This window comes from Oryzias latipes, chromosome 12 (assembly GCF_002234675.1).
Source record: "Oryzias latipes chromosome 12, ASM223467v1".
NCBI lineage: Eukaryota > Metazoa > Chordata > Actinopteri > Beloniformes > Adrianichthyidae > Oryzias > Oryzias latipes.
In genome coordinates this window covers 143,943-158,866 of record NC_019870.2, presented here as the reverse complement: position 1 = coordinate 158,866, position 14,924 = coordinate 143,943, and the positions used below count along the sequence as shown (strand labels likewise).

At 51.5% G+C, this 14,924-nt stretch overlaps 1 protein-coding gene across 1 annotated transcript in view; it reads left to right on the top strand.

Annotated features, from left to right (window-relative positions):
• apc (APC, WNT signaling pathway regulator) overlaps positions 1-14,672 on the top strand; it is a 31,293-nt gene extending 16,621 nt beyond the window's left edge. Inside the window, exons 5-18 of the mRNA XM_023960896.1 lie at positions 1,430-1,538; positions 1,690-1,803; positions 2,067-2,129; positions 6,720-6,767; positions 6,838-6,924; positions 7,010-7,187; positions 7,264-7,464; positions 7,543-7,638; positions 7,747-7,886; positions 7,963-8,040; positions 8,477-8,593; positions 8,670-8,884; positions 8,961-11,853; positions 12,368-14,672. Coding sequence (XP_023816664.1) covers positions 1,430-1,538; positions 1,690-1,803; positions 2,067-2,129; positions 6,720-6,767; positions 6,838-6,924; positions 7,010-7,187; positions 7,264-7,464; positions 7,543-7,638; positions 7,747-7,886; positions 7,963-8,040; positions 8,477-8,593; positions 8,670-8,884; positions 8,961-11,853; positions 12,368-14,227 — 6,199 coding nt within the window. The 3' untranslated portion in view covers positions 14,228-14,672. The remainder of the gene's footprint in view (positions 1-1,429; positions 1,539-1,689; positions 1,804-2,066; positions 2,130-6,719; positions 6,768-6,837; positions 6,925-7,009; positions 7,188-7,263; positions 7,465-7,542; positions 7,639-7,746; positions 7,887-7,962; positions 8,041-8,476; positions 8,594-8,669; positions 8,885-8,960; positions 11,854-12,367) is intronic.
• The last annotated feature ends 252 nt before the right edge of the window (positions 14,673-14,924 follow it).

Below are 14,924 nucleotides of genomic sequence, written 5' to 3'. Positions count from 1 at the left end.
GAACAGGCAGAATGCTACCAGAGGGCTGTGTACAAAATGTAGAGGATATATAATTGTTTAATAGTGGAAAGTTTTCATGACATTGTTAATGAGTTCCACAGAGTTTTTGTCAAATATAAGCCACGTTTAGGTAAAAACAAACAAAAGCTTGTGTTTTAAGTAAAGAATTCCCCATTGGCTACAACAATGACAGCTTAATGTTTCCTTACAGAGTTTGTAGAACTGCCATGTCATTGATTTAAATAAAACTGACTAGACTTACTCGTTGCTTGATTAGGCACACCTGTCCAACTGCTCGTTAAAGCAAATTATTAATTAACCAATCACATGCCAGCAACTCGATGCATTTATGCATGTGGACATTGTCCAGACAATCTGCTGCAGTTCAAACCGCGCATCAGAACGGGTAAGAAAGGTGATTGAAGTGACTTTGAACCATGGTTGTTGGTGCCAGGCCGGCTGGTCTGAAGATTTCAGAAACTGCTGATCATTTGGGATTTTCACCCACAGCCATTTCTAGGGTTTACAGAGGATGGTCCAAAAAAGAGAAAATATCCAGTGAGCAGCAGTTCTGTGGGCAGAAATGCCTTTTTGATGCCAGAGGAGAATGGCCAGACTGGTTCCAGCTGATAGAAAGACAACAGGAACTCAAAGAATCACTGGTTCCAACCGAGGTCGGCAGAAGAGCATCTCTGAACAACACGTCCAACCTGGAGGCAGATGGACTACAGCAGCAGAAGAAAACACCGGGTACCACTGCTGTCAGCTAAGAACAGGAAACTGAGGTTACAATTCACTCAGACTCGCCAAAACTGGACCATAGAAGATGGAAAAACGGTGTGACTATGACTGTGGAGTAAATAAATGGGTTGGAATACCCCATCATAGTCCATCAGTTACTATCATTGAGTCCATCGTCTGAATCAAGTCCGGCTGGAATGCTACAGTAAAATTTGTTCTTGGACCTGAACCCAATCCAGATGGTTTGGGGTGAGCTGGACCGCAGAGTGAAGGCAAAAGGGCCAACAAGCGCTAAGCATTCTGGGAACTCCTTCAAGACTGTTGGAAGACCATTTCAGGTGACGACCTCTGGAGGCTCATCCAGAGAATGCCAAGAGTGTGCAAAGCAGTAATCAAAGCTAAAGGTGGCTACTATGAAGAACCTACAATATGACATATTCTCAGTTGTTTCACACTTTGTTGTTATGTATATAATTCCATGTGTGTTTATTCAAAGTTTTGATGCCTTCAGTGTGAATCTACAATTTTCATAGTCATGAAAATAAAGAAAACTCTTTGATTGAGAAGGTGTGTGCAGGCCTTTGGTCTGTACTGTACCTCTGACAGCGCTGAAGCTTGGGGCTGTTTTTGTTTGTATTACAGTAGAAAAACTGCAAACTGATTGGCTGCTGCTGCTGCTGTTGAACAGGGCTCTTCTTTTGGCTGAGCTGGAGAAGGAGGAGAAGGAGAAGGGCTGGTATTATGCTCAGCTGCAGAATCTCACCAAACGAATCGACAGTCTGCCGCTAACAGAAAACGTAAGTCTGCTAACCCTGGACAGAATCTAAAGGTTCTTCCTAAACTGGAACTGTAAAACACAATGATCTGCACAGAGAAACCCTATTCCAGAAGTGAGTGCAAATGCATGCTGGGTAATGCATTTTCTAATGACAGAGGTGTTTGTTCCAGTTCACTCTGCAGACGGACATGAGCCGACGACAACTGGAGTTTGAGGCCCGGCAAATCCGATCAGCCATGGAGGAACAGCTGGGCTCCTGTCAGGAGATGGAAAGGAGAGCTCAGGTAAAAGGAGCTCACCTGTCCTCTGTCACATCACCTTTGCTTGATCAGTCAAGGCTGTGTAGGTGAACAATTTGGAGTCTGACCCTCCACATCATGCTTTATGGGCTTTACTGGGGTTTGCTGTAGGTACAGGCAGACCTTTAGGATGAGAGGCGCCTTTTGTTTAGAGCTCCGCCCTCAAGAAGGACCTGATGTCTGCAGGGTTCAGACTGGCAGGAAGTGTTTGCTCAATAGCAGGTGCTCACTCACTTGTGTGTTTTTAGGCTCGTGTTTCACGCATTCAGCAGATAGAAAAGGACATCTTGAGGCTGGGGGCACACCTACAGGTAACCTCATCTGTAAAAAAAACACCCGTGTTAACACTCGCACCTGTCCAAGCACCTGTGCCTGTGTTAATTTTCTACATTTGTCTGTGTTAAAGTCCCACTCCAAAGCTTTCCCAGCGGTCTTTTAGTTATTATTATGCTGTTTTTAGCCAAATTTAAAAACCTGAGTCGCTTCCCAGGACATGCAGGGGGGCAAAAAGTATTCAACCACCCACCAACTGTTCAAGTTCTCGCACTTCAAAAGATGAGAGAGGCCTGTAATTTCCATCATAGGTAAACCTCAACTATGAGACAAAATGAGAAAATAAGATCCAGATAATCATTGTCTGATTTTTAAAGAATTTATTTGTAAATTATGGTGGAAAATAAACGTTTGTTCATCTACAGAAAAGAAAGATTTCTGTCTCTCACAGACCTGTAACTTCTTCTGTAGAGGATCCTCTGTCCTCCACCTGTTACCCGTATTAATGTCACCTGTTTGAACTGGTTATCTATAAAGACAGCTGTCCACAACCTCACACTGTCACACTCTAAACTCCACTATGGCCAAGACCAAAGAGCTGTCTAAGGATACCAGAAACCAGACTGTTGACCTGCACCAGGCTGGGAGACTGAATCTGCTACAGGTAAGCAGCTTGGAGTGAAGAAATCACCTGTGGGGGCAATTATTAGGAAATAGAAGACCTACAAGACCACTGATAATCTCTCTCCATCTGGGGATCTCACCTCGTGGGGTCAGAATGATCACAAGAACGGTGTGCAAACATCCCAGAACCCCACGGGGGACCTAGTGAATGGCCTGCAGAGAGCTGGGACCAAAATAACAAAGATACCATCAGTAACACACTTCACCACCAGGGACTCAAACCCTGCAGGGCCAGACGTGTCCCCCTGCTAAAGCCGGTCCATGTGCAGGCCTGTCTACAGTCTACTAGAGAGCATTTGGATGATCCAGAAGAGGATTGGGAGAATGTCCTATGGTCAGATGAAACCACAATAGAACCTTTTGGCAAGAACTCTACTGTTTGGAGGAGAAAGAATGCTGAGCTGCATCCAAAGAACACCAGACCTACAGTAAAGCATGGGGGTGGAAGCATCATGCTGTGGGGCTGTTTTTCAGCAAAGGGACCAGGACGACTGATCTGTGTAAAGGAAAAAATGAATGGGGCCATGTATGGTCAGATTTGGAATGAAAACCTTCATCAGCATTGAAGATGAAGCATGGCTGGGTCTTGCCCTGGTAACGAAGGAGGGGCTTCATAAGAAGCATTTCAAGGTCCTGGAGTGGTCTAGCCAGTCTCCAGATCTCAACCTCATAGAAAATCTCTGGAGGGATTAGAAAGTCTGTGTTGCCCTTCGACAGCCCCAAAACATCACTTCTGTAGAGGAGATCTGCATGGAGGAATGGACCAAAACATCACTACTGTAGAGGAGATCTGCATGGAGGAATGGACCAAAACATCACTACTGTAGAGGAGATCTGCATGGAGGAATGGACCAAAACATCACTACTGTAGAGGAGATCTGCATGGAGGAATGGACCAAAACATCACTACTGTAGAGGAGATCTGCATGGAGGAATGGACCAAAACATCACTACTGTAGAGGAGATCTGCATGGAGGAATGGACCAAAACATCACTACTGTAGAGGAGATCTGCATGGAGGAATGGACCAAAACATCACTACTGTAGAGGAGATCTGCATGGAGGAATGGACCAAAACATCACTACTGTAGAGGAGATCTGCATGGAGGAATGGACCAAAACATCACTACTGTAGAGGAGATCTGCATGGAGGAATGGACCAAAACATCACTACTGTAGAGGAGATCTGCATGGAGGAATGGACCAAAACATCACTACTGTAGAGGAGATCTGCATGGAGGAATGGACCAAAACATCACTACTGTAGAGGAGATCTGCATGGAGGAATGGACCAAAACATCACTACTGTAGAGGAGATCTGCATGGAGGAATGGACCAAAACATCACTACTGTAGAGGAGATCTGCATGGAGGAATGGACCAAAACATCACTACTGTAGAGGAGATCTGCATGGAGGAATGGACCAAAACATCACTACTGTAGAGGAGATCTGCATGGAGGAATGGACCAAAACATCACTACTGTAGAGGAGATCTGCATGGAGGAATGGACCAAAACATCACTACTGTAGAGGAGATCTGCATGGAGGAATGGACCAAAACATCACTACTGTAGAGGAGATCTGCATGGAGGAATGGACCAAAACATCACTACTGTAGAGGAGATCTGCATGGAGGAATGGACCAAAACATCACTGCTGTAGAGGAGATCTGCATGGAGGAATGGACCAAAACATCACTGCTGTAGAGGAGATCTGCATGGAGGAATGGACCAAAACATCACTGCTGTAGAGGAGATCTGCATGGAGGAATGGACCAAAACATCACTGCTGTAGAGGAGATCTGCATGGAGGAATGGACCAAAACATCACTGCTGTAGAGGAGATCTGCATGGAGGAATGGACCAAAACATCACTGCTGTAGAGGAGATCTGCATGGAGGAATGGACCAAAACATCACTGCTGTAGAGGAGATCTGCATGGAGGAATGGACCAAAACATCACTACTGTAGAGGAGATCTGCATGGAGGAATGGACCAAAACATCACTACTGTAGAGGAGATCTGCATGGAGGAATGGACCAAAACATCACTACTGTAGAGGAGATCTGCATGGAGGAATTAACCAAAACATCACTACTGTAGAGGAGATCTGCATGGAGGAATGGACCAAAACATCACTACTGTAGAGGAGATCTGCATGGAGGAATGGACCAAAACATCACTACTGTAGAGGAGATCTGCATGGAGGAATGGACCAAAACATCACTGCTGTAGAGGAGATCTGCATGGAGGAATGGACCAAAACATCACTGCTGTAGAGGAGATCTGCATGGAGGAATGGACCAAAACACCACTGCTGTAGAGGAGATCTGCATGGAGGAATGGACTAAAACATCACTGCTGTAGAGGAGATCTGCATGGAGGAATGGACCAAAACATCACTACTGTAGAGGAGATCTGCATGGATGAATGGACCAAAACATCACTACTGTAGAGGAGATCTGCATGGAGGAATGGACCAAAACATCACTACTGTAGAGGAGATCTGCATGGAGGAATGGACCAAAACATCACTACTGTAGAGGAGATCTGCATGGAGGAATGGACCAAAACATCACTACTGTAGAGGAGATCTGCATGGAGGAATGGACCAAAACATCACTGCTGTAGAGGAGATCTGCATGGAGGAATGGACCAAAACATCACTGCTGTAGAGGAGATCTGCATGGAGGAATGGACCAAAACATCACTGCTGTAGAGGAGATCTGCATGGAGGAATGGACTAAAACATCACTGCTGTAGAGGAGATCTGCATGGAGGAATGGACCAAAACATCACTGCTGTAGAGGAGATCTGCATGGAGGAATGGACCAAAACATGACTGCTTTAGAGGAGATCTGCATGGAGGAATGGACCAAAACATCACTGCTGTAGAGGAGATCTGCATGGAGGAATGGACCAAAACATCACTGCTGTAGAGGAGATCTGCATGGAGGAATGGACCAAAACATGACTGCTTTAGAGGAGATCTGCATGGAGGAATGGACCAAAACGTGACTGCTGTAGAGGAGATCTGCATGGAGGAATGGACCAAAACATCACTGCTGTAGAGGAGATCTGCATGGAGGAATGGACCAAAACATCACTGCTGTAGAGGAGATCTGCATGGAGGAATGGACCAAAACATCACTGCTGTAGAGGAGATCTGCATGGAGGAATGGACCAAAACATGACTGCTTTAGAGGAGATCTGCATGGAGGAATGGACCAAAACATCACTACTGTAGAGATCTGCATGGAGGAATGGACCAAAACATCACTACTGTAGAGGAGATCTGCATGGAGGAATGGACCAAAACATCACTACTGTAGAGGAGATCTGCATGGAGGAATGGACCAAAACACCAGCAACAGTTTGTGAAAACATTGTGAAGACTTACAGAAAACGTTAGACTGCTGTCAATGCAAACAAAAATGTATATAATAAAGTACTGAGTTGAACTTATGTTATTGATCAACTTTTGCTATTTATTTTCCACCATGATGTCCAAATAAATTCTTTAAAAATCAGTGATCTTATTTTCTCATCCCTTTGTTTACATGCTTTCCAGCTAGCATACAGTCCTCACAACCCCATGCTAACATTAGGAATGCAACAAAAATGTCTAGCAATATTGGAGCTATCAGCCATACAGTTTAGATCCAGATTCCAGCTCAGACAAGGAAAATGAAAACAATCTTTTTCAAACGGCATTTTTTTGTCTGCTCCTGATTCACAACAATTGAATTAAGAAATACTTTGAAATCAGAAAATGTTAAAAACACCAAAATGACCATATTTATTGGAGTGGGTCCTTAATGTGCCCTTGATCCGTCTGAATTTGTCTGAACACTTGCACCTGTGCTCCTTGCAGCGCTCACACCCATATCAACACTTTCATTCCTGCATCTGTCAGAACCGTCAGCCGTTTTGTTTTGTTTTAGCAGGCTGAGGGAGCTCAAGGTGACGGCAGTTTACCGGCGGGCACTCAGGTGAGATTATGCTTTGCATTTTCGTTGGGCAGTTCCTCTTCTCGTTTCACTGTCGCCTGTTGCCCTGCAGAGTTGTGGGGGTCGACTGGACCAGGGCGGGGGAAGTGAGACGAGTTACCCTGTTCCCAGACGAATCACCAGCCATCTGGGAACCAAGGTTCTTCCCCGTGTCAACAGCCTCTGAAGTGGAGAAATCTTTCCATGTAGATCTGGTGCTGATGTCAGCTCTGTGGCTTGTCCAGGTGGAGATGGTGTACAGCCTCCTCTCCATGCTGGGTACTCACGACAAGGACGACATGTCGCGGACGCTGCTCGCCATGTCCAGCTCCCAGGATTCCTGCATTGCAATGCGTCAGTCTGGCTGCCTGCCTCTGCTCATCCAGCTGCTGCATGGCAACGACAAGGACTCCCTGCTGTTGGGTGAGCCCTCAAATACCCAGCAGCGCCCCCTGTTAGCAGGACTGCACGCCTCACCCGCTGCTCTGTTTTGTGGCAGGTAACTCTCGTGGAAGTAAGGAGGCCCGAGCAAGGGCATCTGCGGCGCTGCACAACATAGTGCACAGTCAGCCGGATGACAAGAGAGGTCGCCGTGAGATACGAGTGCTGCACCTGCTGGAGCAGGTACGCCACTACTGTGAGGCCTGCTGGAGCTGGCAGGAGAACCACGAGCGTGGTGTGGACCAGGAGGAAAACCCCAGTGAGTCAGCTGTCAGGAGCAGCTTACAGCGCCCTCTGCTGTTGTGTTTGTGTGACCATGTGTTGCTCCGTTTTCCAGTGCCGTCTCCAGTGGAGCACCAGATTTGTCCAGCTGTGTGCGTCTTTATGAAGCTCTCCTTTGATGAAGAGCACCGCCACGCCATGAACGAGTTAGGTGAGTGTAGCTGGCTGCTCCATAGCTACTTTTAGCAGGTCTGGCCCATCAGCTATAAGAGCTCTGCGGGTCTGGACCACGTCTCGATGGTGTATTTTTTTGTTGCAGGGGGTCTGCAGGCTGTGGCTGAGTTGTTACAGGTGGACTGTGAGATGGGCGGCCTCAGCAGCGACCATTACAGTGTCACTCTACGCCGATATGCTGGCATGGCGCTCACAAACCTCACCTTTGGAGATGTGGCCAATAAGGTAAGAGTATTAAGGAGAGCCGCTGACGGTCAGGCGGTGAGCTGCTCTCAGTGTCTTCCGGCTGTCTTCTCTTTAGGCCACGCTGTGCTCCATGAAGGGCTGCATGAGAGCCATGGTCGCTCAGCTGAAGTCTGAGAGCGAAGACTTGCAGCAGGTAAGCTCACCTGTACCATGGCCACCTAAGCAAACCTGCTTGTTTCCTGCAGCTTCATTCATGAAGGCATTGTTGCAATCAAGTACCTGGAACCGGAACTCAAGTAAAAGGGAACAAATTTAGGGAAGAAAAACTATTCAAGACTGTAATCAAGCTTCAGAGAGTAGAGAGACATGGATCAGGGATACGCTGTTTAACGAATGAAACACAGGAACTATGGAGACGCTGTAACCTCAATGTACAGCTTATGTTTACCAAATAACACAGCATGAATTGGCCTTTTTGGACACAAAGCTTTCCCACTGCTCGTCTCTGACATTCCAGAAAACCAACCAGGGAAAGTAAAGATCTTTAGGTTTCATCCATGATGACTTTCATAGACAGTATGTGTTCGATGGCGCCTGGCGTTCTTTCACGGTCAGACTGTTGTTTCCAGGTGATTGCGAGTGTCCTGAGAAACCTGTCGTGGCGTGCTGACGTCAACAGTAAGAAGACGCTGCGTGAGGTGGGCAGCGTGCGTGCTCTGATGGGCTGCGCTCTGGAAGTGCAGAAGGTAAACCCCTCATGGTTACGTCTCTGTCTTGTACCTGTTCTCAGTGCTGTAAGGACGGTTTCCTTGTGTGTTCCAGGAATCAACGCTGAAGTCTGTACTGAGCGCGCTCTGGAACCTCTCCGCACATTGCACTGAGAACAAAGCTGATATCTGTGCGGTCGATGGCGCTCTGGCATTCCTGGTTGGGACACTGACCCATCGCAGCCACACAAACACCCTGGCCATCATCGAGAGTGGTGGTGGAATCCTGCGAAACGTGTCCAGTCTCATCGCCACAAACGAGGCACACAGGTAAACGCCTCAAAGACAGGACACAAAAGACCACTAGCTGCTGGGGTAACCTTTGTCCCTCTTGCTTGACTTGCAGGCAGGTTCTGCGAGAGCATGGCTGCCTGCCAACTCTTCTGCAGCACCTGAAGTCTCATAGTTTGACCATCGTGTCCAACGCCTGCGGGACGCTCTGGAATCTGTCTGCTCGAGACATCAAGGACCAGGAGACTCTGTGGGAACTGGGCGCAGTTGGCATGCTGCGTAATCTGATCCACTCCCGGCACAAGATGATCGCCATGGGCAGCGCCGCGGCGCTGCGAAACCTGATGGCCAACCGGCCAGCAAGGTTCAAAGATGCCAACGTGGTGTCCCCTGGCGCTGGTGCTCCCTCCCTGCACGCTCGCAAACAAAAGGCATTGTTCGAAGAGTTGGATGCACAGCATCTGTCAGAGACCTTCGACAACATCGACAATCTGAGCCCCAAGGCCACACACAGGAAGGGGCGTGGCTGTAGCACCCCCGGCGCAGGAGGCACAGCCACGCGCTCATACGCCAACACACCAGTCCTGTCAAGCCCGAAGAACGGAGACGGGTCCAAGAGGATGAGCGAAGAAGCGATATACACCGCCCGCTCGGTGTACCCGCCCAGCGTCCGGGCCTCCAGCGACAGCCTTAACAGCGTGACAAGTGCCGACGGCTACGGGAACCGGGGCAAGACCAAGCCGTCGTCGGAGCCCTTCTACTCCTCGGACGAGAGCGCCGTTAGCAAGTGCTGCGTCTACAGGAAGTACCCAGCTGACCTGGCTCACAAGATTCGGAGTGCGAATCACATGGCAGAGGATGATGGTGCCGAGTTGGATACGCCCATCAACTACAGCCTGAAGTACTCTGATGAGCAGCTCAACTCTGGGAGGCAGAGTCCCAGTCCCCGTGTCGGCATTGAGAGCGACCACGAAAGCGAGCAGGAAGGCCAGCTGCGGAGAAGCGATGATGGAGAAACAGGACCCAGTAGCTGCCTTGGGTCTATCCCACCCCCTCACTATGTGGTCGCCACATCATCAAACTACGGTGGCGAGCCTCCACCGGAGCAGCCTATTGACTACAGCCTGAAGTATGGAGCTGATGCTGCTCGGAAACCTCTCTTCAAGCAAGACGAAGCTGCTGTCTCCCTGCTGGATCCTCCCACATCTTCCTCTGGCAGCAAGCCCCACCCCCTGGTTCCTCCCATCTCTCGCCCTGTCACAAAAAACAGCCAGGAGTCGCCGCAGACGTACTGTGTGGAGGACACGCCCATCTGCTTCTCTAGAGGCAGCTCTCTGTCATCTTTATCGTCCGAGGAAGAGGACGACCGGGATGCCATTGAGAACAAGAAGAAAGGGCGGGGCAGCGTGGTCGCCGGCAGCAACGACTACCCGACTCTGCCCGTCGGAGAGAAGAGCGAGCAGCAGCAACGGCAGCAGAAAGAGGCGGAGAGTCAGACTGCAGGCCCTCCCACTTCACGGGGACGGAGAGGTCATCACCACCATCATGGCCACTCCCACCACCCCCACCACAGTGTGACATCATCATCGGGCGCCAGGACTCCCAAAAGCCCTCCAGAGCAGCCCTACGCTCAGGAGACGCCTCTGATGTTCAGCCGCTGCACCTCCGTCAGCTCCCTCGACAGCTTTTCCGCCTCCTCCATTGCCAGCTCCGTGCGCTCCAGTGAGCCCTGCAGCGGCATGCCGAGTGGCGTGGTCAGCCCCAGCGACCTCCCTGACAGTCCGGGGCAGACGATGCCGCCGAGCCGGGCTAAGACCCCTCCCCTCCCGCCACCGGTCCAGAAAAACACGGAGGAGGACAAAGCCAAGGAGGTGGAGGAAAATAATGTTGATATCCTGCTGCACTTTGCTACAGAGAGCACCCCCCATGGCTTCTCATGTGCCTCTAGTCTGAGCGCGCTCAGTCTGGATGAACCCTTTATTGCTGCCGAAATGAAAAAGAAAGAGGAGCATGGGGGGGCGAGCTGTGAAAGGAAGGAGATCTCCACCAAACCTGTCCTCAATGAGTCCGATGACGATGACAATGAGATCCTGGTGGCCTGCATCACCTTGGCAATGCCCAAGTCCTCACAGAAACCAAAGAAACCGCACCAGACCCCCCCACGGAAGCAGAGCCAGCTCCCTGTGTACAAAGTTCTGCCTCCCCAGAGAAGGGCCCAACCCCAGCAAAGGAAGGACGTGGGGCCCCCTCCAGCAGAGGAGGTACCCCGAGTGTACTGTGTGGAGGGAACGCCTCTCAACTTCTCCACTGCCACTTCACTGAGCGATCTCACCATCGACTCGCCCCCCAACGAAGAGACGCCCCCCATCATCGCCCAAAGGACGCGAGCGGGATTTCCAGAGGGGGAAAACGGGGAAGACATCCTTGCAGAGTGCATCAGTGCCGCCATGCCCAAGGCCAAACCCCGGAAACCAGTCAGAGCGTCAGCAGGCGGCGAGCACCAGCAAGCCCCCCCCGTTCTGGCTTCAGGGCCCCCTCTCGCCCCACTGCCCCAGAAGAAAAAGCCGACGTCTCCCGTGAAGCCCGTCTCTCAGCGCTCGGCTTACAGCGGCTCGGCAGCCTCCAAGCCAAAGCCGGGGTTTGCCTTCGACTCTCCACGCCACTACACGCCCATCGAGGGGACGCCATGCTGCTTCTCCCGCAACGACTCGCTCAGCTCGCTGGACTTTGATGAAGACGACGGCTGCGACAGAGACGGGGAGGAGTGTAGGAAGGAAGGGGAGGGCGGCAGGAGAAAGCGGCAGCAGGCGGCCGTTCTCCCTCAGCCGAAACCTGCCAGCCAGACGGCCACAGACGAGAAGCAGAAGTTTGCCATCGAGGACACGCCCGTCTGCTTCTCCAGGAACCCGTCGCTGAGCTCACTGAGTGACATCGACCAGGAGAACAACAACAAGGAGTTTGCTCCACAGGATGGAGGCGCTGCTGCTGAGACTCCTCCCCCTGCAAAGGTGAGTCCTGACCTGCTTCCAAAACTACAAGGTGGTGGACAGACGACCCGGAGAGTTCTGCAGGACGAGGCTTTGATTCACTTCTCATTCAACCTGAACTGCCTTTTTACAAAAACGTTCCATCCCATAATACACTACCCCTGGCTGCAGACCGAGGCGGGGCTTAATGTGGGCGGGCTTAAACGGCTCTTATCTCATAAATATTTCTCATATATCTCAGTTTCTCAAAGATGAGACACTTGGTGTTTTTGAATGCCAACCTTTACTGTGATGAAAAATCAAGGATAGTGGGCGGAGCACAACGCCTTCAACTCCGCCCACGTTAAGGCGGTCTGCAGCCAGTGGCTTCTGGACTTCAGTGGGGCTGAAGATGCTCCACATGATCTCACGCTCTCAGATCCCTCCCTGGTTGTTGGTCGTCCTGCGGTCTTGGGTTGTCCCCTAGTTTCTAAGAAATGGGTGTCCTGACTGCTGTCACTAGGACCCATGATGTCATCTTCTTTGTCTTCTACAGGTGGAGTCCAAACCACAACCCCCCGGTGCCAGCGGCTACACCCCCAAAGCGTTTCATGTGGAGGACACGCCCGTCTGCTTCTCCAGGAACTCGTCGCTCAGCTCTCTCAGCATCGACTCGGAGGACGACTTGCTGCAGGAATGCATCAGCTCCGCCATGCCCAAGAAGAAGAAGAAGGCGGCGGCGGCCACGCCTCCTGCTGCTGCAGCGGTCGCGCCGCTTACAGCTAGCGATTGTGTTCTGGTTGAGGAGGAGCCGTCCGAGTCGCAGCACAGCCCCACCTCCCCTGACTCAGAGTCATTTGATTGGAAGGCCATTCAAGAAGGCGCCAATTCCATCGTCAGCAGCCTGAATGCCGCCGCCGCATCTTCATCCCTCTCCCGTCAGCCATCTTCAGACTCGGACTCGGTCCTGTCTCTGAAGTCTGTTGGGTCACCCTTTCACCTTCCAACGGCCAGCAACAATATGGAGGAAGAGGAGCGGGGGACGGACGAACCTACCTGTGGCCCCAGAATCCTGAAGGCGGGAGAGCACGGCACGCTGGACGCCAAGAAGAAGGAGGAGGAGGGGCCAAAGGCCCTGAGGGGCGGGAAGAAGGTGTACAGGAGTCTGATCACGGGGAGGCCCAGGATGGAGCCTGCCGCTAGAGGCCGGAGCAAGCCCCGAGCCACAGCTTCTGGAGGCAGTGATGGTGCTGACAAAGGAGGCGGGGCCTCCCAGGACTCCATAGCCTCACGATCCTCATCTGGAGCTAACCTGAAAGGAGGGAAAGTGTCCCAACTGCCACGCACCGCGTCTCCTGCTTCCAAAGCCGGTAAGCACAGCGGAACGCCCAAGAACCCTGCTGCTATCCCCAGGAGCGAGTCCGCCTCCAGGGTGGTCAGTGCTACTGCCCCCAAGAAGCAAAAGGCGGAGCCTGAGAAGCCAGGCCTTGTCCGCCAATCGACCTTTATCAAAGAGGCCCCCAGCCCAACACTAAAAAGGAAGCTGGAGGACTCTACCGCCGCCGCCGTTACGCTGGAGTCCCCCTTAAGCCCCGATGCGTCCCTGCCCCTCTCAACTAGGGTCAGACACGAGGTCTGCCGCTCGCAGTCGGAGAGCCCGTCACGACCTCAGGAAGTGACCTCATCACGCCTGAGCCGCACCGGGACCTGGAAGAGAGAAAACAGCACCGGAGGGGGCGGCGCCAGCAAGCACTCCACCTCTCTGCCGCACGTTGGCACGTGGAAGAGAACCGGAAGCTCCTCGTCTGTTCTGTCCGCCTCATCCGAGTCCAGTGAAAAGGGGCGGAGTGAAGAGGAGGGCGCTGCCAAGTCAAAGGGAGCTTGGCGAATGCCGAAGAGCGGCAGCGACTCCTCTGCTGCCTGCAGCGAATCCGACAAGGCGGAGGACGTGTGGGTCCGTCTGGAGGACTGTCCGGTCAACAACCCGCGATCTCCGTCCTCCTGCTCTGCGCGCTCCCCCACCGCCAAAGGCCCGCCCATCATCGACAGCCCCACCCCTTCAAAAATACCATCCTCCTCCTCCTCCTCCTCCTCTTCCAATCTGAACCTGCGACGGAGCTGTGAGAGTCTGCTAGACGACAGGTTACCGCCACCAGAGCGTCCGGCGCAGCGTCCGGCGGCGCGCAGCAGCGCCGTGGCGGCTCGCGTCAGTCCCTTCAACTATACACCGAGCCCGAGGAAGAGCAGCACCGAGGTCAGCCCTCCGACAACCACTACCAGCAGCATGTCCAGCACGCCCACAAGACCCTCGCTCATCCCAACTCCTGTCACCAAGAAGAGGGAGCCCAAAAGCGGAGAGGGAGGCGGCGGAGGCGGCGGCGGCGAGCGCGGCTCGTACATAGTGACGTCCGTGTGAAGATCAGCAGCCAACTCTGCAGCAACTTGAACTTTTTATCTTTTTATACCACTAAATGATTATTTGTTGCTCTTAGCTCCGCCTCCTGCATGACCCCGCCCTTCTTAGCAGTTTAACACAATGATGCTAACGATGGTATCTGCCGACTGTCGTGTCGGAACTTCCTGTTGGTCTTTTTGGAATTTGGTTGATGACCAGAACCAGTTCCTGGTGTCCTGTTCTATTGGGGGGGGGGGGGGGGGTTCTGTGTTGACAGAACTGTGTCTGTTGATGTTGTACAGGAGGTGTCCTGCTCCGTCGCCATGGAAACAATAACACTGTAAAGCATAACTTATTGCTGTAAACCTTTTAAGCACATATTTAAATTGAGTGACAGGAAGTGGATTCCTACTTCCTGTTGGGAGTTTGATGTTCGCCTGATCAATAAAGTTTCATCAGAGCTCTGTATTGTTTTCTAAAGCCGTGTGAAGGGGGGGGCCGCCAGATCTCCCGCAGCGGCGTGCGTGTGGGTTCATAGAGGCGTGTCTGAGTCATAATGTGATTGGTACCAGGTGGTCTGAGTCAACGTTTCTATGGCAACCAGTCTTACCAAGTGAGCTTGGAGTTTCTTGAAAGCCGTTTACACAAAATCTGACAAACGGTTTGAATGTAGGCCCGCAGGCTCCACCTACTTTTATTCAGGCATCTGATTGGTCAG